The sequence below is a fragment of the Scardinius erythrophthalmus genome (assembly GCF_964197995.2).
Source record: "Scardinius erythrophthalmus genome assembly, chromosome: 18".
NCBI classification, from domain to species: domain Eukaryota; kingdom Metazoa; phylum Chordata; class Actinopteri; order Cypriniformes; family Leuciscidae; genus Scardinius; species Scardinius erythrophthalmus.
This window is the reverse complement of record NC_138238.1, coordinates 12308528-12329004: the sequence shown is the minus strand read 5'-3', so window position 1 is coordinate 12329004 and position 20477 is coordinate 12308528. Positions and strand designations below refer to the sequence as shown.

At 37.5% G+C, this 20477-nt stretch overlaps 1 protein-coding gene and 1 long non-coding RNA gene across 7 annotated transcripts; both read left to right on the top strand.

Moving 5' to 3' along the window:
• The first annotated feature begins 65 nt into the window (after positions 1 to 65).
• On the top strand, positions 66 to 14446 carry rnf40 (ring finger protein 40). Of its 6 annotated transcripts, none has more exons than XM_081392996.1 (20): positions 66 to 179; positions 1263 to 1406; positions 2388 to 2555; positions 2707 to 3031; positions 4751 to 4948; positions 5075 to 5196; positions 5427 to 5573; positions 5860 to 5934; positions 6414 to 6533; positions 6613 to 6792; positions 6887 to 7022; positions 7323 to 7444; positions 8952 to 9214; positions 9594 to 9711; positions 9821 to 9970; positions 10277 to 10489; positions 11061 to 11186; positions 11318 to 11458; positions 11534 to 11635; positions 12611 to 14446. In XM_081392996.1, exons 1-20 carry the CDS (start codon positions 168 to 170, stop codon positions 12785 to 12787), a joined length of 3039 nt encoding a protein of 1012 aa, XP_081249122.1. In that variant the 5' UTR covers positions 66 to 167; the 3' UTR covers positions 12788 to 14446. The 6 variants fall into 6 exon arrangements, with proteins under 6 accessions (XP_081249122.1, XP_081249121.1, XP_081249124.1 ...); XM_081392995.1 differs by having other exon boundaries at positions 9821 to 9973; XM_081392998.1 differs by lacking the exon at positions 66 to 179 and adding an exon at positions 284 to 324.
• Positions 14447 to 15272: 826 nt separating this feature from the next.
• Positions 15273 to 20329, top strand: LOC308707002. Its single transcript, XR_014032119.1, has 5 exons — positions 15273 to 15626; positions 17771 to 17869; positions 18374 to 18511; positions 18607 to 18659; positions 18737 to 20329. It is a non-coding gene; the product is annotated as an uncharacterized lncRNA (long non-coding RNA).
• The last annotated feature ends 148 nt before the right edge of the window (positions 20330 to 20477 follow it).

Genomic DNA, 20477 nt, shown 5'->3' with positions numbered 1-20477 from the left:
AACAAATCAACGAATAAACTAATATTAAGAACAACATATAAGAACTTTTATTTTCACCCTGGGATGTAGAGGAAGTGACGTAAAGTATCAGACTAGCACGAAAGAGTCCACAACCAAACGTTGTTCAAATAGCTCACTTCGAGCAAATACGTCTGTGATCACAACAAATGTCTAAAAAGGTATGAGTGCTACAAACAAAGTGTTTTACACAAATGTTAGGGACTGTCTATACCCGCTCACTTTTATTTTGATAGACAAAAATATGTCCTGTAGTGTCAGTGTTCACATATCTACTGTTCTTCCTGGTTTCCGGTCGGAGCGGAGGTTTGTTTCTGGTTGTGAAAAAGTCACTAACACAAATCTATTTTAATACACGTTTTAACTGCGGAGTACCTAAAACGTTGTAGTATGACGTGCGACATATAGTTCTAACATAATGCAATTTATAATGTAAAAAAGACCCATGCGTTGACCGTTGTATCTCGCTTGCTAGGCTTTAGCTAGCATCGAAGCTAAACTCACTCAAAGCGCCACTGTTGCCTTAAATTAATTGGAAAAAAAGTATTACTGCATAAATATGTGCCCTGCGTATAATGACTATAATATCTTATTTATAGTTTGTTTTACTATGTAATAATCCAATAAATATGAATTAGATTGAAGACGTCCGCCGTGTTAACCAGCATATGATAGAAAATTTCAAAACTGAATTACATCCTAAGTGTTTCAGCTTAAATCTTCTTATTGTTATCGTTAAATAATATTTTCAATTTTAGGCCAGATAGAAATTACCTGCGCAAAATCTATTTAACTGTGGTCTTTGTTTGATATCGTCAGTACTAATAGCTGTCTTGGAACTATACAATGTAAAATTATTTAGTTAAACTGATAGTTCACCCAAAACTAAAAAATATCAATCACTTCCTCTTCCTCACCATTATGTTCAAATATGTACGACTTTCTGGTTTTCTTTAGAACATAAAATGAGATGTTGTGCAGGCATCTTTGTTTTTCCCCATACAATGAAAGTGAATGATAACAGGCTGTCATTCTGCCTAACACCACTTTTTTTGTCCCACAAATGAAAAAAAGTCATACAGCTTTGGAACAACATGAGGAGTAAATGATGCCAGTTTGGTTGAACCTTTAATTTAACAAAACTGCCTGTGCTTTTTAAGAAATTGATGCTTACCCTTAAATTTGTGTCTGTTGTAGTTCTGAGTAATATAATAATAGTCTATCTATCACTGTGAATTTTGTAGGGAAGCATGTCTGGCACAGGGGGCGGGAAGCGCCCCTCAGGAGGGGATAGTCCTCCTGGCGCACCTGAAAAAAAGATGAAGAAAGAGGAGAAGACTACCACCACTCTCATTGAGCCCATCCGCATTGGAGGAGTTTCTTCTACGGTATGTTTCATGTACCAAAACAAAATGCGTTGTAGCTGTTGGGTGCAGTCTTGCAATATTTTGTGTGTTTTTAACATAGACATCATTAAAAACAATCACCCCCAATTAGGGGTGTAAAGATACACTCATGTCACAATTTGATACAATTCACGATACTGAACTCATGACATGATACTCTTGTGATACTTTAAGCCAAAATAAAGAGTTTTTATTATTATTATTTATTACTTCTAAGACATGGTAAAAAGTTGGTATTAAATCAGAGGGGAACTTGACTAAGATTAAACTTGGTCTTGATCCCCAATAAAAATATTCATGATTCTGAAGCTAAAAATACAGAAATATGTTAGACACATATGTTTGCACTCGTTCACGGAATAATAATAAAAATAATACTGGCCCCTTTTTAAAATCAGACATTTGGCATTTTCAGCACCTGCAAATATTCCATCATTGCATTATGTAAGGGTTAATGCCCGACGAGGTGTCCATGCCTCCACCGAAGTCCATTAATACCTGACAATGGACACCTCGAAGGGCATTAACCCGCTTATACCATGGTCACTTGCCAAATAACACACTTTTAAAACATTAGTTTATATTTTAATTAGTTTTACAATCGAAATCTAAAGTTTTTACAAACAATAACTTGGCTTCCCTGGTTACGCCTGACGGTTTATTTACTAGGTGTCCTTTATGACTTTTTAATGGACACCCTGCAGCCAATCAGAATCGAAACCGTGATAAAAAAAAATCAGGGTTCTTTGATGAATAGAAAGAACAGCATTTATTTAAAAATATAAATATTTGAATCTTTTGGAAAATTGTAAATGTCTTTACTGCCACTTTTGATCAATGCATCCTTACTGAATAAAAGTCTGACCCAATACTTGTGTTTTTTTAAACATTCTGTCATAACCTTCAAAACCTTTGTAGATAAGATTGACTTGTGTAATTTTTGCCCCAAATATTTTTGTGCAGGAGGAGATGGACATGAAGGTCATTCAGTTCAAGAACAAGAAGCTCTGCGAACGCCTTGAACAGAGGCAGGCTTTGGAGGATGAGTTGAGGGAGAAGATTGAGAAACTGGAGAAGAGGCAGGCCACTGATGACACCACCCTGCTTATCGTCAACCGCTGTTGGACTCAGGTTCACCACTCTTCTTTTCTTCCAATGCTATACAATGACAATAATAACAATACAAAACATGAAAGAATCAAAATATACATTCCATATATGACATCTATTATAACAGATGAGAGTAATATTGTAAGGACTTATTTGAACTCTGTTTTCACAGCTTGAGGAAAATATTCATGAATTGCTGCAGCATGTAGAGCCCAAGGATGCCCCAGCTCCTGTCCAGACCCCTGCCACCCCTCCTGTTCCGGCAGACGTCCCAGTTCCTGCTGTAGCTCCATCTCCTGCTCCTGAACCTCCTGCTCCTTTACCGGCCCCAATGGAAGGGGATGATGGCCTCCCCCGGCCGCCACCTGAGGGGGTGGAAGAACCACCACAACAACCAGTGCAAGAAAAGGAACAGACACAGGAGCAAGAGAAGCAACAGCAGCCGCCTGACTCTGAGGAGAAGCTGACTGATGTACCAGTGAAGGATGGAATTCCCGGTAAATATACTGAGTTAGACTCCGATGCCATTTGCACAACATTTAAAATAAAGAGTTTAATCATAGTTTATATTAGTGTTACTCAAGTCTTGGTCTTTTTTTGAAGGTCTCGTTCTTGACCACATTTGTACTTGGTCTTGTCTCGGACTAAGAGGACTTGATTTTATCTCAACACACATCTGTGTTTCCTTGCTGAATGAATCAGCTGCTTCGAACAAATCGTTTGAATATATGATTCCGTGACTCATTGAGTGATTTGCCGCCACCTACTGGCAGTTTTAGTTTCATATTTAAAAGTATCATATTTCTTTATTTAAAATGTTATTTTTAAAACATCTCAGCATTATTTATGCAGTTGTAATTGTACCAATTCAGATGCAAACTTCTGTTTATTCTTACTGTATGTTTTGCATAATTATAATACATTTGTCAAGCAGTAAATGTGGATCTTTAAGATGAAATTTAGGCGTGCTGGTCTGGTCTCACCCTGTCTTGATCTTGGTTTGGTCTCGACACACGGTGGTCTTGATTTGGTTTATGTGGTCTTGACTACAACACTAGTTTATACATTTATCCTATTAACCCTATAAAACTTACTGTCCAGGAAAAGCTTAGGCTGAAAGGATGTAAAAAGGCACGATTTTCAATGGATGCAGTTGAAATTATAATATAAGCTTTTGCTTTCTGCACCATCTTAAAAGGTCAGCAAAACATTGGTCTCTTATGGCGGAGAAAAAAAACAGGAGAGCCCCTGTTGCAGCCTGGGCATTGAAAAAAATTCATGTAATTGCAGTTGGTGTCCACTTGAGTTGATGTCATTTGCCACTGGTGCTTTTTCAATGATGTACAACTCGCATTGATCGTAATATCTGATCTGTCAGCTTATATGGCAGATGCAAATGCTCGTATCCAAATCATATCCGATTTATTTCCTCTTATGAATGAGGCCTAAAGCCAATCTGAGAATATCAGAATCCATGTGCTTTTTTCCTGCTTAAGGCCCGTTCACACCAAGAACAATGACTATATTAGCGTCCACACCAGCAGACAATGTCGTTCTGTTTATTCTAAGCTCTTGCTCGTCTGCCACTTTAAAAGCTCCAGCTTGTTACAGCAGGATGGATTCTGATTGGCTGTCAATGTTTTTATCGTTCATCAGCTGGATAAAAACGTCCTGAAAGTGATTCCAATGATATAGGTTCTCTGTGCCTTTATTGTTATAGCTGTGGTGTGAACTCTCCAATTCGTTAATATTGAGAACGATTTTTAGAACTATAACTTTATTGTTATCTTCATAGTTTTCTTCCTTGGTTTGCACGGGCCTTTACAGGTTTGTGGGTCATATCCGATCTGTGCCGTATGGGAGGAAAAAAGCGGAATTGTGTCACTTGAACCATGTAATGTAAATGTGGCTATTGATTTACATTACAATTGGGTCAGAATTTCATCTTTTTTTTTTTTGGCCATATAAATAACAGCAAATGCACCAAATTGCATATTTTTGGCTTCTGAGTAAAATTTAGGTTCTCTTCGAGTGTGAGCTCCATATTCTCATAACATAATACTTTATAAGCCATAAAAGCCTGATGTATCAAAATAAATACTCAAGATACTCAGACCATTAACGAAACATAAAACAATAATGGATCTAGTTTCTATTTGCCTGCCTATAGCAGCTTTTACCATTTACATTCAAATTGTATTTGATCTGTTTTGTAGCCCCTCCACCTCCACCACCTCTCAGTGTGAGCGCAAAGGCTTTCCTGGCAACTCTGGATAATAGCAGCGAGGAGGAGCTGACACTGCAGCTACAGGACAGGATGCAGTTCAGCAAGGGTGCTGTGGCCTGCATGGTCTGCATCTTTGACCGCCTGCATAGCGGCATTGACGAGCTGTGTACTAGAGTGGAGTCAGCTGGTAAAATAAGAGTTCATTTGCTATGATTTTCAAAGCACAAAATGTTTATTCCAGAATTAAGTTTTTGTTTGATCACTGTTTGAACAAACACTAAACTATCGCTCTTGTACTTTACGTTCTAATCAGTTTGTGAAGATGACAGTCAGCGAGAGATAATTGCCTCAAACCGCACACTTCTAGAGGAAAATATTCGACTGCAAGACCTTGCTTCCTCCCTTCAAGGGAAACACCACAAAATGTCATTAGAGGTATCTGATAGCCTAGTTTTGTCTGACCAAATTTTATTTAAAGTGAAAATAAAGTAATAATATTACTGTTCTTACTGTACTGTTCAAATAAATGCAGCCTTAGTGAACATAAGTGACTTCTTTCAAAAACATTAATAAAATCTTACCAACCCCAAACTTTTGAACAGTAGTGTGATATATGTGTTTTGCAGCCTTTGCACTGTTCTTAAGACCAGTCTTTGCGTCCACAGTATAATGAACTGGTTGACAAAGTTACGAGTTCTGAGACTAAAGTGTCTGAAATGGAAACGGCTGTGGAGGACCTGCAGTGGGACATCGAAAAACTCCGTAAGAGAGAGCAGAAGCTGAATAAACACCTAGCAGAAGCTCTGGAGCAGGTCAGCTTTCCCTTTATCTCAGAAATCATGGTTTCATCCTGTTTAATGCTGAGCAATTTGAATTGAATACTCATTGAATACATTGAATACTCCTTCGTAGTAATCAATGTATTATGTGCTGTTTGCTCCTTTAGCAGTACTTCCTGTGAGTAAGGAAATTGTACTGCAGGAAATTATACTAATCTTGTTTCATCGTTAACTGTAGATACAGTTTAGTATTACTAGCAATACGATTATGTTATTTATTAATTTCTTGAATATGTGTGTTTTGTTCCCCCCAAATTAGCTTAATTCCGGTTATCATGCCACTGGCAGTTCTGGTGGGTTACCAGGTGGTCAAATCACACTCAGTATACAGAAGGTAACAGTGTTATTATTTAATAAATCATATCATGTATATACTTTTAGAATTTTAGCTTTTATCTTTTTATATTTATTTTAGTTTTCCTTATTTTAAAGTTTTATTATCTTTGTGATTGTCATTTTTATTGATTTACATTTCTATTTAACTTTTATTTTTATTTCAGTTTTAGAAATTTTAGTACTTCAACTTATTTATTTTCAGTTAGTTGGCAAGGCAACATTTCTATTATTCATGTTATATATATATATATATATATATATATATATATATATATATATATATATATATATATATATATATATATATAATTATTTTTTTCAGTTGTCTAAAAGGATTTATGTTAGTTTTAGTTAACCATAACAAACAATTGTGTGAATATATCATGAGAGATTTTTTATTAATTAGAATGATGTAGACCTGATTGCAATCTGGGATTTGTACGTCAGTTTGTCTAACGAGTAATTCTCTTCTATCAGTTTGAATCTCTGAATGCCGAGTTAGAGCAAAACCAGGAACTTGCCAACAGCCGCATGGCAGAGCTTGAGAAACTTCAGCAAGAATTACAGGAAGCTGTTCGGGAGAGCGAGAAACTGAAGGTGGTAGAGTTCAATGAAAGTTCAATAAGAGTACAAAAAAAGGATTTAATTTTTTACTGACCTCTACATTCCTTTGTAGATGGATCTGAGGAATATACCAGAGGAAGTGTTGAAGGAGACGCCAGAGTACAAGTGCCTCCAATCACAGTTCTCTCTGCTGTACAATGAGTCTCTGAGTGTGAAGACCCAGCTGGATGAAGCCAGAGCTCTGCTGCTCACAGCCAAAAACGCTCACCTGCGGCAGATAGAGCACATGGAGGTGAGAGGGATGATTGGACAGAAATGATTGCTTATAGTCATATATCTGAGCATGTTTTTTGTGATTGTTTGAATGTCATTCTCTCTGTTTGTAGAGTGACGAGTTGTCTCTTCAGAAGAAGTTACGCACTGAGGTCATCCAGCTTGAGGACACGCTGGCCCAGGTGCGCAAGGAGTATGAAATGCTACGGATCGAGTTTGAACAGAATCTTGCTGCCAATGAGCAAGCAGGTAATGTCACTGATACAAGTAATTTGATTTTATTCTTTTCGGTTGCCATGCCCTACGGGTGAGGTGGGATTCCTTAGTGGTGAATTTCCTAAGGCCCATTTGCTTTACAGTAACCATGACTGTAGCGAGGAAGTCTGTGGGGGTGGTGTATCCTGCCATCACTTCTATGATTGTTCAGTTTTGGCTGGTGTTCACTTTTTATCTAAGCATCATGAACTGAGACGTCAGTATTTCTATTAGAATGACTATCAGCATCACCATCTCTCTCTCTCTGTCTTTTTTTCTTTTCTTTTCTTTCAGGCCCAATAAACAGAGAAATGAGACACTTAATCAGCAGTCTGCAGAACCATAATCATCAGCTGAAAGGGGATGTGCAGAGATATAAAAGGAAACTACGTGAGACACAGATGGAAATAAACAAGGTATTTCTCATTAGGGGTGTAACGATACCCTCATGTCACGATTCGATACATATCACAATACTGAACTCACGATACGATATTATTGCGATACTCCAAGACATATGATAAAATGTTAACAAAAAAATGTATTAAACTGATAAATTTGATATTACTTTGTGTGTATAAATGTATATTCTTGAACTTGGTGCTGGAAACCCAAAGCACAGGACAATAGAGACACCAGAATAAAAATATTCATGATTCTAAAGCTGAAAATACAGTTATTTTAGACGAATATGTTTCTCTGTCACTGACTAAATACCTTTAAAATACTGACACTAAAACTCTGAAAACGTAAATTTTTTTCTCACATAGTAATTTTTATTTTGGGTGAACTATTCACGATACATATTGTTACTATTCACGATGCATATTGTCACTATTCACGATACATATTGTTGCATTTTTGTATTGCGATATATTGTGACACGATATATTGTTACACCCCTATTTCTCATGCTGGTCTTCGTTGACAGTTTTCCCACGATCACAGAATTTTGAGTTGGAAACATTCAATTACACCGAGACGAGACCCAAATTTTATACCACCAAATCACACACACAGACACATCTCTCTCTTTTTATATATATATATATATATATATATATATATATATATATATATATATACACACACACACACACACACACACACACACACACACACACACACACACACACACACACACACACACACACACACACACACACATATATACATATATATATACATATTCATATATACACACACACAGTAGAACAATAGACAAAGAGAAAGTCACTCTTTGCAACTTTTTTTGTAACAAATTGTAAGCATTACTCTGTATTTGTTTACAATGAAGACTTTTCAGTGTTATTTATACATTTGATTGCTTTAATTTCTGTAGTATTTCTTATCCATATACTACCGTCAGACTCACATGAAAACCTTTAAGCTGTTTAATTTTTCCTTTTTTTTTCAATTGTACTTAATTGTGCTATCGTTTTGTAAATTTAGTGCATTGTTTCAAATAAAGCCTCCCTGTGCTTTGTGTAAGCTCCTGCAACAAAATTACCCAAATTATCAAATTACCATATTTATCAAAGCCCATCTTCCCCCTTTATTCAAATATATTATTACACGTTTTTTAAAGATTTTGTAAGAATTTTGCATAGTTGTGGAGTCAATTGTTTTATTTGTGATATCACAAAGAAACTAACACGTGTAAAAACAAAAAGAGAACCAACAAATGTGTGTGTATATTTATTATTATTATTATTTAATATAATATTTTTGTATAATAAATTACCATTCTTCATTTGTGATTCACCTTAAGTCCCCCCCCCCACCCCCACAGAAAAAAATATTTTACTAGCTAATATACCATTCACTTATGTTATTATATTTGTGAGCTGTTACTTTCCTCAAAGTAATTGAATTTTCACTAAATATTGTTCTCTGTAAAATGTCACTCCTGTTGTTTTTCAGTTGAAGTGCCAGAGTGGAGATACAGGTGCACTGATGTTGGAAGAAAGCGTGGGTGATGGAGGACTGGAGGTAAAGAAAGAGGAAGATGAGGACCAGGAGGAGGAGGAAGAGAGGAGGAGAGAGCTGGAAAGGCAACGGGCGCGGGAGAGAGAGAGGGAGGCGGAGAGAGAGAGGGAGCGAGAAAGAGAACGGGAGAGACAGCGCAGTGATGAGCTGAAAAGGAAGGACTCTGATGCGCTGAAGATGCTGAGAGGAGAGCTCAAGTACATCTTTCAGCCTTAATTATGATTCTCAATACTGCTTGATTTAATATTATTTGCTATTGTCTTGCTGGATATAAATGGACAATCATAATTAATATACAGTGGCCCCAAGAAGTATTTGCTTTTACCTAAAAATTCATTGCATTACATATAAAAATATCAATGCAAGTCACACACACACGTGTGTTCTTTTTTTATAAATAATTAATAATAAAATATACTATTTAAAATGAAGACAAAAAGCATTTCACTTTGTGTTGTATTTTAATATTCTTTATTTTTGGCAACTATAATATCATCTTTTAAATGTTATTATATAGCATCTAATGAACTTCAGATCAGTCACCTTACCCCCATATCAATTGCGTCACACCAACAGAAAAGCTCAGGAGTCTCAGAAGGAAATGAAACTACTGCTAGACATGTACAAATCAGCCCCAAAGGAGCAGCGAGACAAAGTGCAACTCATGGCCGCAGAAAAGAAGTCCAAAGCAGAGGTACGTGAGCCCACAAAGCCTTGCTGTCTTTCTGTGAGGCAAAACCATTAACATGCAGTTCACTTGGGGTGGTCCTTCTCTTAATTCTAATGTCAACATTGTCTGGTAGGTGGAAGAGTTGAGGCAGCGAGTGCGGGAACTCGAGGAGAGGGAAAGGAAAGAAAGCAAGAAACTGGCAGATGAAGATGCCCTCCGCAAGATCCGTGTGGCCGAGGAGACCATCGAACACTTGCAGAAAAAACTGGCTGCTACTAAACAGGTGGTGTGTCTAGTTGGTAAACCTAGTTATTGTTAACAATTGTGTTAGAATCTTTCTTTTTTTTTTTCTTTTTTTTTTCTTTCTTTTTTTTTTTTGACATGTTTATTCAATATTAGCAGGATGAGTGTACAATGTGCTTTCCAGAAATACAATAGGTTAACAACAATTCTTTAGGCCATTGTGACATGAATTTTTAAACAATAAACAATAATATCAAATAAATAAGCAATGTTAGAATCTTTCTAGTTCAACAACCTCTGTAGCTTTGAAGCTAGTGCTCTGACAGTGCCCGTGTGGACCTTTCAGGAGGAAGAGGCTCTGCTGAGCGAGATGGATGTGACGGGTCAGGCGTTTGAAGACATGCAGGAGCAGAACAGCAGGCTCATGCAGCAGCTCCGAGAGAAAGATGATGCCAACTTTAAACTGATGAGTGAGAGAATAAAATCCAACCAGATTTACAAGCTTCTGCGGGAGGAAAAAGAGGAGCTGGCGGACCAAGTGCTCACTTTCAAAACTCAGGTGTGCAAGAAAAAAAGCATTTCCTCATACAATCACCGTGTGTCCAGGCAAGAATTTACGGATGAACAAAAACAAACATGTTCTCATAATCTAGTAGTTGGTGGGTTTTATGAAAAACAAGTCTACCGTCCAAAAGCTTAGAACGCTAACTGTTTTTGGACAGGCCTCTGAAGCAGTATAATGATTTACAAAAACACTTTTTGCCATTCTTTTGAATAGCTGTAGGGAGCACAACAGATGTCTCAACTTTTTTTAAAATTTGCAATATTTTTTTAGCTTAAAGTTCCTCTTTACTCAAAAATACACAAATCTGTCCTTTAAAAATATCCTTAAAGTTTTCAAAATGGAGACCAAAGTACTGCAACTACAAAATAAAGCAAAAATCTAGATAAACTAATTGACTAGTTGGTTTATAGTCAACTAGTCGGCCCATCCCTGCTAGAATGAAAGCTCAAATTGATGGGCCTTTCCATTTTTGAGGGAGTAAACCTGCATGTAATATGTTTAATAACTTCTGGTTTTGCAATAATGATTTAGTTGCATCATCTGCTCTTTTTACTGCCCTTCCCAGGTGGACGCTCAGCTGCTGGTAGTCCAGAAACTAGAAGAGAAGGAGGGTGTCCTGCAGAGCACACTGGCCACTCTGGAGAAAGAGCTGGCGCTGCGCACTCAAGCACTGGAGCTCAACAAGCGCAAGGTAAAACCGGAAAGATCACAGACGCCCACCTTTGTTCTGATGTCCATGACAACCATGACTCAGCTTAGCCAACCATTAGCATGTATTTCCAGATGTGTGTTTAATGCTGCTTTTTCTGCACAATGGCTCAGGCGGTGGAGGCGGCCCAGTTGGCCGAGGACCTTAAAGTGCAGCTGGAACACACTCAGACCAAGTTGAGGGAAATCCAAGCCTCGGTACTAGACAACCGCACTGCCCGTGAAAGGGAGAGTGCCAACCTCAAGAGAGCACAGGTACATGGGCACGTGTGTTGTAGATGGGATGCAAATGAGTGGGAACAGTGTGTGTAACACTTCTTCTTTTTTCAGGAGGACTTGTCCAGGCTGCGGCGTAAGCTGGAGAAACAGAAGAAAGTTGAGGTGTACACGGATGCTGATGAGATTCTGCAAGAAGAAATTAATCAGTATAAGGTGAGGATTGGCTTTTCAAAGATTATTTTTATGTAGACAACCAGTCAAACATAAACTAGTGCCCTCAGATAGTTCTTTTACTGGAGTCAGTAGGATTCTCTTGTATTCAGCAAGGATGCATTCAATTGATCAAAAGTGACAGTAAAGAGATTTTTAATATTGCAGAAGATTTCTACAGAAACTTTCTGTTCATCATAGAATTCTCAGCAATATTCAGCAACTGTTTTCCACATTGATGAAAATGTTTCTTGAGTGCCAAATCAGCATATTAGAATGATTTCTGAAGGATCATGTGAATAAATGAATTAAAATGGAAAACAGTTATTCAAAATTGTCATATTTCACAATATTACTGTTTTTACTATTATTTTGAGCAAATAAATGCATCCTTGGGAGCATGAGGCTTTCCAAAACACAGAAAAAGCTTACTAATCCCAAACTTTGAACAGGAGTGTATATAATGTTTATTCATTTAAATATATAAATTAAAGATTAAATATATCTCTGTGTGTGTGTATATATATAGGTTAGTAATTCTATGTTGTAAATTGTTGTTTTTTTATAGAATAATAGTGAAGTCATCAAAATACTGAAAATAGAAATGGAAGAATGAGAAATTTGTTGTTACCAAAAAGCTATCATATAATTTTAGCTTCTTCAGAGTAGGCCTGTGTTGCGTAGATTACACACTGTGGCCATTCTTTCAGCCATTCTTTCATCTTGAGGAATCCAACTGGGATGGTGTTTTTTTTAAAGGAGTTTCCCATGTGTGCTGGCCACTTCTTTTCCTGTACTATTTAGTCCAACTCGTACTTTAAAATAAAAAAATTCAAACAAAATTTTCGTTTTATGGAGAATTTGTCTATGAAATAATTTTCAAACATTTTAAATTTTGACTGTTAGAGTAGCTTTATGTTTGTATAACTAAAAAAAGTGTATTATTTATGCCTGACCTGTCTGTTATCTCCATTCCAGGCTAAATTGCGTTGTCCCTGTTGTAATACACGAGATAAGGAGACTGTCCTCACCAAGTGTTTCCATGTCTTCTGCTATGAATGCTTGAAGACTCGCTATGACACTCGCCAGAGGAAGTGCCCCAAATGCAATGCTGCATTCGGAGCAAATGACTTCCACCGCATCTACATCACCTAATTTAGAGTGGACTTCTTGATGGACTGAAAACAATAGATGAGAAAAGAAGGGATGAAAGTGGTCTTGAAGCACAGGATTACCATGCTGTGGTATTTTAAAATGCTCTAAAGGGCCACTTTTGCCCATCTGTGATAGGTGGTGCGAGTGACCAAACAGACAGTGACAGAATGGAAACGGTTGTGAAGCAGTCATGGTCTATAGCACACACGCAGTGCTCCTTCATTGCAGAGGAATCCATTGAGGGGTTTTTTTTTCTCTTACTTTTTTCTGTTTTATACTTGCATTTTTGAATCTTCATGAGAAAAAAAAAAGACTGCATCTGCTCAAATTTCTAAATATCATAAACGTCATAATCCCACAGAATATGACAGATTTTTAAAGTTCACAGAAGCTGTTTTGTTTTGACAATTATGGCCTTATCCGTTTGAGTCATACAGTAACTCTATCCAGTAATGTAGTTAGTCAGTCAGTCAGTCAGTTTCTATGGTGACACTCAATGTTATTGAACCCCTTAAAGTTAGTAATGAACAGATGTGATGGGTACTGGGTGGACAGAGGAGAGCTGCAGAATTAGAAACATAAGATTGTGGTGCAGTGACTTTAAAAACACAAAACAGAGAGACCAAGAAATATTCATGCAAAAGAAAACTGGTCTCAACTGATTCAGCTTTAGACAGGCACCATTAATACCCAAACACTCAGCAGATAATACATCACCAACATGTCAATAACTATTGCACAATTTCCTTTAAAAATAAAAACTGGATACAAGTATTTGTGAGCTCAGCTCTTTGCTTTGATGACAACCTATACACATCTTATAGAGTCATTACACAATGTGTTTAAGCATTGTTTTCCCTAAAGCTATTGTTAAGTTTTTGTTTTGATTTTGCAGTGAAGATTGATTGGGTAGATAAAGCTGAGTTTTCATTTTAACAGTGATGTGAAAAAGATGAAACGGGACTTTCCATGGACATACCCTGAAATATTACAGTCCATATGCTTTCTGCCAATACAATCCTATTTCCATAATGCATGTTGATTTAGTAACTTCAGATGGTTTAGATATGCATAGTTGCATATGATTAGGCATCAGAAGAGGATCACAGGAGAGAGAAAAAACTACCCTTTGTGTATGTTTTTTTTTTTTTTTTTTTCTTCTTACTGCAAATTCTTGCCCGGAATATGTATGTAAATATTTTCCATGATATTGCGCAATTGACCTTATGTTATTCCCCACACCCATGGTCTTGCTGTTCTGATCGTATTAATAATAACTGTCTTGCTGCTTTTCCTCTCAGTCTGCGTTGTGTGAGTCTGCCTGCCAAACACCGAACTGTTGTTTGCTCCCTTGGACCAGAGACAGTGAATTACGTAGTTGGGTGGGGTGACTTTAATGTGCTCATTTTGCCCAAACATACTTTTTGCACGGGGAGACTGGGGTCTCTCGTTTGTGCTTTTACAGAAAGTACTTATTTTTCACATATTGTCTTCGTTTAAACTCTTATTCCTTGAAGTAGTTTTTCCTGGTAGTTCTGACATCAAATATTTACGTCAGTAAGATCACAAAATATTATAATAGCGGATATTTCCTAGTAATAGAGAGTTGTACTCTTTCACGTAAATGTTGCCTCTCTTGAAAGTAAAAACGAAACTTCGCAGAGAACATGCTGTGTTGTTGTGCGTCTCTACCATCATTGACTGTTTCATAATCGTCGTGCTGAATACAGAGATTCAGTGGCCGTGTTTCAAAACCTAACAACTTCCCAGCAAACAAAAACCATGTTTTAAGAACGTTTCGCGAATCTTAAGTCACGAAAACGTTGTTTCTTAATGTTCTCTGAACGTTCAAATCTTCCAGTTAAAAAAATAATAATAATAATAAAAAAATTATTGGTTGTGCTAAACCAACGTTCAAACATTGTGAGAATGTTACTTTTGAATGTTCTCTAAACATTCTGAAACAATTAAGTGACATTTAAAAATGTTAACGTCCAACTAAAATGTTTCAGGGGGAAACGTTACATGAACGATCTTTATGCTAACGTTTGGAGAACTGTATCTATTACGTCACTGTAATAATGTTTGTTCGTAACTTAAATTAACAGTTAGGCTACTTTAAACCCATTAACAATTTTTTTTTAGGAAGAAATAATTTTGAATTCTTATTACATCCGATGCGATGGCATCAGCAGTAGGCTAAAGTTAACATTTTATTCATTCTGATTAATTCAGTAACAACTGCGCATTTTGATTCAAAGTGAACCGATTTATTTTGCAGGCAAATGATTCGGCGTCATTCGTTTTGGGAATCTGATGCACAGTATGCTTTTGATTCACTAAAATAACAGACTTGGTGTTTTTCCGTGCTCAAAAAATGCCAGGAACCGGCTCTAGGTCGCAACTCGAGCGGAATATTTCGCGTGCTCTGTGAACAAATGTATTTATTTCTCTAATAAATTCTTAGTAAAAGTTGTCGGATCTCAGCCCTGTGATTTGAATTCACACGGATGTCCTAAACGCGGTCTACACAGGCAGCACACGGGCTTCTGGAGACACAGCCACGAATCTCAGTACAGTACATAGGAAATGACTCATAGAGGAGTTGAACCCAACGCGTGGGTGTGGGCGCTATTAAAACAAGACTGAAAGTTTGGGGTGGTTCATTCACACGCGCGCTCTTGCTATGCTATAAACCCGTTTGTGGCTTTTAATCTTTTGAAGAAATCTTTTTGATTTCAATATAAATAAAGATCAATGGATTCCGGTGCGCTGCGTTGCATCTATTGGATTACTCTATTGGTCGCCACGCTTATTAATGGAATGAACGCGGATAAAAGTAAGAATATTCACATTTACTTGCTTAATATCTTCATGTTATAACATACAGGCTAGCCTAGCATATGTATGACGTATCTTATGGATTTTCCGTGGCCGAAGAAAGTTCCAAACTTTTGTCTCATTTGTCCTCTTGCTATGAACATGGGAAGACGTGGAGTCAGTGGAGTTAATGACGATGAACTGCCTCATTCGTAATAGCTTCCTTTACCAGTTGCAGTTCCCACCGGTTCCGCATTCCAATGCTCTTATTTCACTCCCACCCACTCCATGGGTTGTATTGTGCCCAGCTGAGAACAGTGCAACACAAGAGGCTTCAGCTTTCCATGAGGAACATGAGGCTTGTAGTGTCTTTGTTACTTTGGCATGTGTATGTTACTGCTGGAACAGTTTTAATTGTAAAAACACTTGCAGGAAAGAAAAAAAAGTGCATTGTCTGCTATGGGAAAGTATTAGGCAATGCATTGGAAAGCGCCCATATGCCCTTGTTATATTCAGTGGCTTTAGTTAAGCAGTAATTTAATGCAGTCAGTAAACTGTTTCATGTCATGTCACAGTTACATTATAACGAGAAAATTCGATTTAAAGTCTTATGGATTTAATCATGCACATCAAAACATGCTTAGCTCATCACAGAACTACTGTAGTAGTTCTCTAGGGGGGGCTGAGGCCCAATTGGGGGCCTCAGTAAACTTTTAAGGTGCCCTCAAGATATCAGCATAACTATTCATTTAACAAATAACACATATGAATACATTCAGGAATTTACACATTGCTCAGCTCACCACCAGCTACAAACTTAACATTTGTCAGTTTTGTTTTCTATTTCATCCCCACAAATAATTAATGTTTTATTTAAAATGGGATTGGCTGGAGCAGTGTGTAGTGAGTAAGCCTATACTTAATATACAGATCATGTCATCTTCAAGAAGTGAGAAAAAACAAGCACCTCTCATTTCAGCAGAAGAACAAGAGGAAGAACCTTAGCCCGGGGGCCTTCAAATATTAACTTTGACAATGGGGGTCCTTGGATTACAAAGGCTAAGAGCTAAAGACATTGTGATCTGAAAGTCAAGTTTATTTTTACTGATAATTAAGCTTGCTATGCTAAAACATGCAAGGCTTTGAACGTATTATTCTATTTCTCAAGTGTGCAGTTGTGATAGCAAGACCATGATTTCAGAATGCCTCTAAATCTCCAAGGTCTATCTTCATATGAGCAGCCCACATTCTCACCCTCAACCATCAGATAAGAATGCACTGAAGTGTACCCTCCCTGTAGTTTTTTTTAATTATATGCAAATGTATGTGCTTGAATGTATGACATGCATGCAGTGAAACACTTGATGAGTCATGCATCCTTAAAAGTCTTGAGTCAATGTCAGATTATATGTCAGCAGTGCACGTTGTTCTGTTATGTCCCACGAAGCCTCAAGAAAAGATGTGACATATGCAGTTTCCCTCATTTTAATTTGGTTGCTAATGCCAATCATTTACATTTGATGGCATGTAATCAATGGCTACACTTCACAAGGATTAGACATCAAGACGTCCCCTAAGAAAGGTCTTCATTAGAATCTTCAGTCACGTCACATAGTAGGCTACTGCAGCAGGTGATATTAGCTTGCAGATGTTTATCATCTAGACCGCAGCTGTGAGTTTTTCGTGAAAGGCTTTCTGTGGTACCTGCCTTGCCGCATTTCCCCCTATGTAGCCTACCTCCTCTGATTGCAAGCATGTGCGCAAGACAAACTTCAGCTCTCACTGACGACACACCGACCCATTAATTCTCTTAAAGTCACTTTTCCATGTCCTCAATTCTCGCAGAGGGACACTTTGCATGCACTCAGGGCCACATCATAGTCTGGCCGCCAGCTTAGACTTGCTTACGCACACAGAGCATGAGTAATATCGTTTCCCCGCGAGTGCACCACCACATCACTTCAACGGAATTTCCCATCTCATTTCATATGAAAAAGAGGTAGAGCGAAGAAAGCTCTTGGATCTTTTCCAGTTGTAAAACATCATATTTTAACCATGTGCAAAACCCCGAACACACCTCAAGTTACCAGGAAACCTGTGCAGAGAGGTTGTTTTTGACTAATGTGCTACCGCTGCCTGACACCTTTTTTTTTGGGTTCACAGCCCCCTGTGCGAAATCTGAATTCTGGAATAGAGATGGCGCAGTGTGTGTACCTTGTTCTGAATGCAAACAGTACCCGAAAACTCCATCATGTGACACATGTGAGTATAATGTAGCCTGTCAAATTTAATATGGTTCTGAGAGTAGCGATATCACGTGCGATAGGCAAATGAACGAACGACTCATAATTTATCATAATTTATATTTGGTTGCATTATGATTTCCCTAATTCCTAATATGATCAAGATTGCATATGAAACGGAATTTGGCTATAGGCTAACATTTTAATTAAAATCTGCTCAAGTGAGTCAAAGTTGGTAAGCTTGTTCAAGTTGGTAATATGGTCTGATCTCCCCATTTGGCTATTGAGATAACTTGAATAAAGAGGAATTAATTTTGCTGAACAAGACTCAAAGATCCAAATCAGTAAAATGGTCCATCCTTCCCATCACGAATAAGTTTTAACACTCATGAGAATGAATATGTAAGTAGGCCTACATGGTTTTGCAATAGGTCAAAGCTAACATACAGAGGAGTGGCCAGATTCTTTCTGTATGATCTGAAGAGCTGGAGGACTTCCAGTAACATTGTTCTGTGTTTTTAAGGCCCACCCATAGAGCCTTCAGATTCCTGGAGGGTGGCAGCAATTACCAGTTTGTCTGTCCTGGCAGCCGTAATTGTTTTCGGAGCCTTGATCATAGGAGTTCTAGTACATCAGTGCAAGTCAAGGAGGACCTTACGTGGTGAGATGTTAACATTATATCCTCTTTTTAACAACAAAAACGCTCTTTCAGAGCAGGACTCAGAACTTACCCAACTTTTTCTGTCCCTAATTCAGAGCCGATTGAAGAGACAACAGGACCCCTCTATCCAGTATAGGTTCTTCAAGAGGTAAGAGTGGAAAAATGCAACGCATTTTAGTATGTTTTGAAATGCATTAAGGAAATTAATTTTCTAAATGTTTGCAGCTCAAGGAACTCAAGCTGACAGCATATGAAAATGGACTGTTACTCCAGTGAATTAATGCTCCAGTTGGTGGAACACTGGCTGGTACCTCAACCACAGGGTGTTCTGAGTAGCATCTGATTTGTCTAATTTATTACGTTAGTAAGCTATGTGAATGGTTATGCACAAAAGCTGCACTGAGACATTGTCGTTCACTGTGCAGAATGGGTTTGCAAACCTTAGGTGCTAAGTGACATCCTATGGACAGCATGATAGCATATTTTATATTCCATTGTTGGAACCCTTAAAATGCTACACTGTTTTTGCAGAATTCTGTTTGAGACCTTTAATGTTGCACTTATGGTGCATTGTAGATGCATTCCCACTTGAATATCCATTGTTAGTTAGATTTGTGAACGTGATAAACACAAATAACCTTAACCTGTTTAATATAGAATTAGTCAAAGATGATCCTTTTTACACAATTATGCCTCCTAAACAGATTTAGTATGGCACATAGCCATTTGAATGTATTTGTAATAATCGTTTGTACAGTTTATCTATTTTTATAGTGTTGGAATACTACGCACTGTATAGATGTAGCCCTTATAACAATGTTGACACCGACTGGCTCAGCACAGCAGCCTGTCAATGGCATCGATGAACGTTCTGGAGATGTGGGGACACTGAAGACCATCAAAGACACAGCTGCCGATTACCTGAAAGAGAAGAGTCGCCAGCTGACATTAACAAATTTTCTAAGAGCCGCAGGTGTCAGATTAAATTTTCCTGCCTTTATGCGCATAAGAGATTAGATAGTGTAGAGAGATATTTACATACTTGTATATCAATACATTTAATATCTAGTGTCTAATCAATTTATCTTAGTAAAACATTGCTAAAGGATAAAATCACCAATTTTAGATGAATAGAGAGCAATGGGCATTAAGAAATGTATATATTAATATACAGCGGATGCTAAGGAGAAAGTTTCTTGTTTGAATGACTTCAAGCACATTTAGCAAGAGTAAAGGGGTGAATCTCACCAAACCTGATAAAAACATGAATATTTTGCTTAAAGAAATGATCTGTTTTCTTTGCATTGTTACATTGTTTCCAGGAAAACTAAGCACATTTTACACCCCAATTCCCATGAAGACTACGTACCTCATTGCGAATCACTGCCATGTTTATCAGAAATCTAGAACATCAAGGCCTGGTTTCACAGACAGGGTTTGGCCTAAGTTTAATTAGGACATGAGTAGCTTTTATAAACATGCCTTGGAAGAAAGAAAAAAAAAACATTTCTGATGTGCATCTTGAGACAAAACAATAGCACTGACATAGCTTAAGATATGTCAGTGCAAGTTGCTTTCAGTTAAAACTGCTCAAACATGCATTTTAGTCTGGGACTAATCTTAAGTCTTGTCTGTGAAACCGGGGGCAAGAAACTAGTCCAGAATCTTGCTAAACATAAACCTGTGAAGCATGCACGGCGCTGACACAGTCTTGAGTAAAGTTGGTTGTGTATACGCCTTTACTCATTCACGATTACTCCAACAAGACTGCAGAGGAAACTATGCATTGTAATGCAATAAAGATAACTAATGTATTTTATGAATGTGTTGACAATTTATTTTTCCTAAATGTGTTCTTGAAAGCATCTAATTTCAGTATTCACACTTTAAGAGAAAATATGATATTCTCATTTGCATATCCTAAAGTAATCATGTCATGCTCTGCAACTGCAAGGGATTCAAGTGT

Bases quoted from the DNA above. Each gene is read 5' to 3' on its own strand.
- rnf40 (XM_081392995.1), top strand. The intron at 3,032-4,750 runs GTAAATATACTG...TCTGTTTTGTAG, and splicing joins AGTGAAGGATGGAATTCCCG to CCCCTCCACCTCCACCACCT. The intron at 4,949-5,074 runs GTAAAATAAGAG...CGTTCTAATCAG, and splicing joins TACTAGAGTGGAGTCAGCTG to TTTGTGAAGATGACAGTCAG.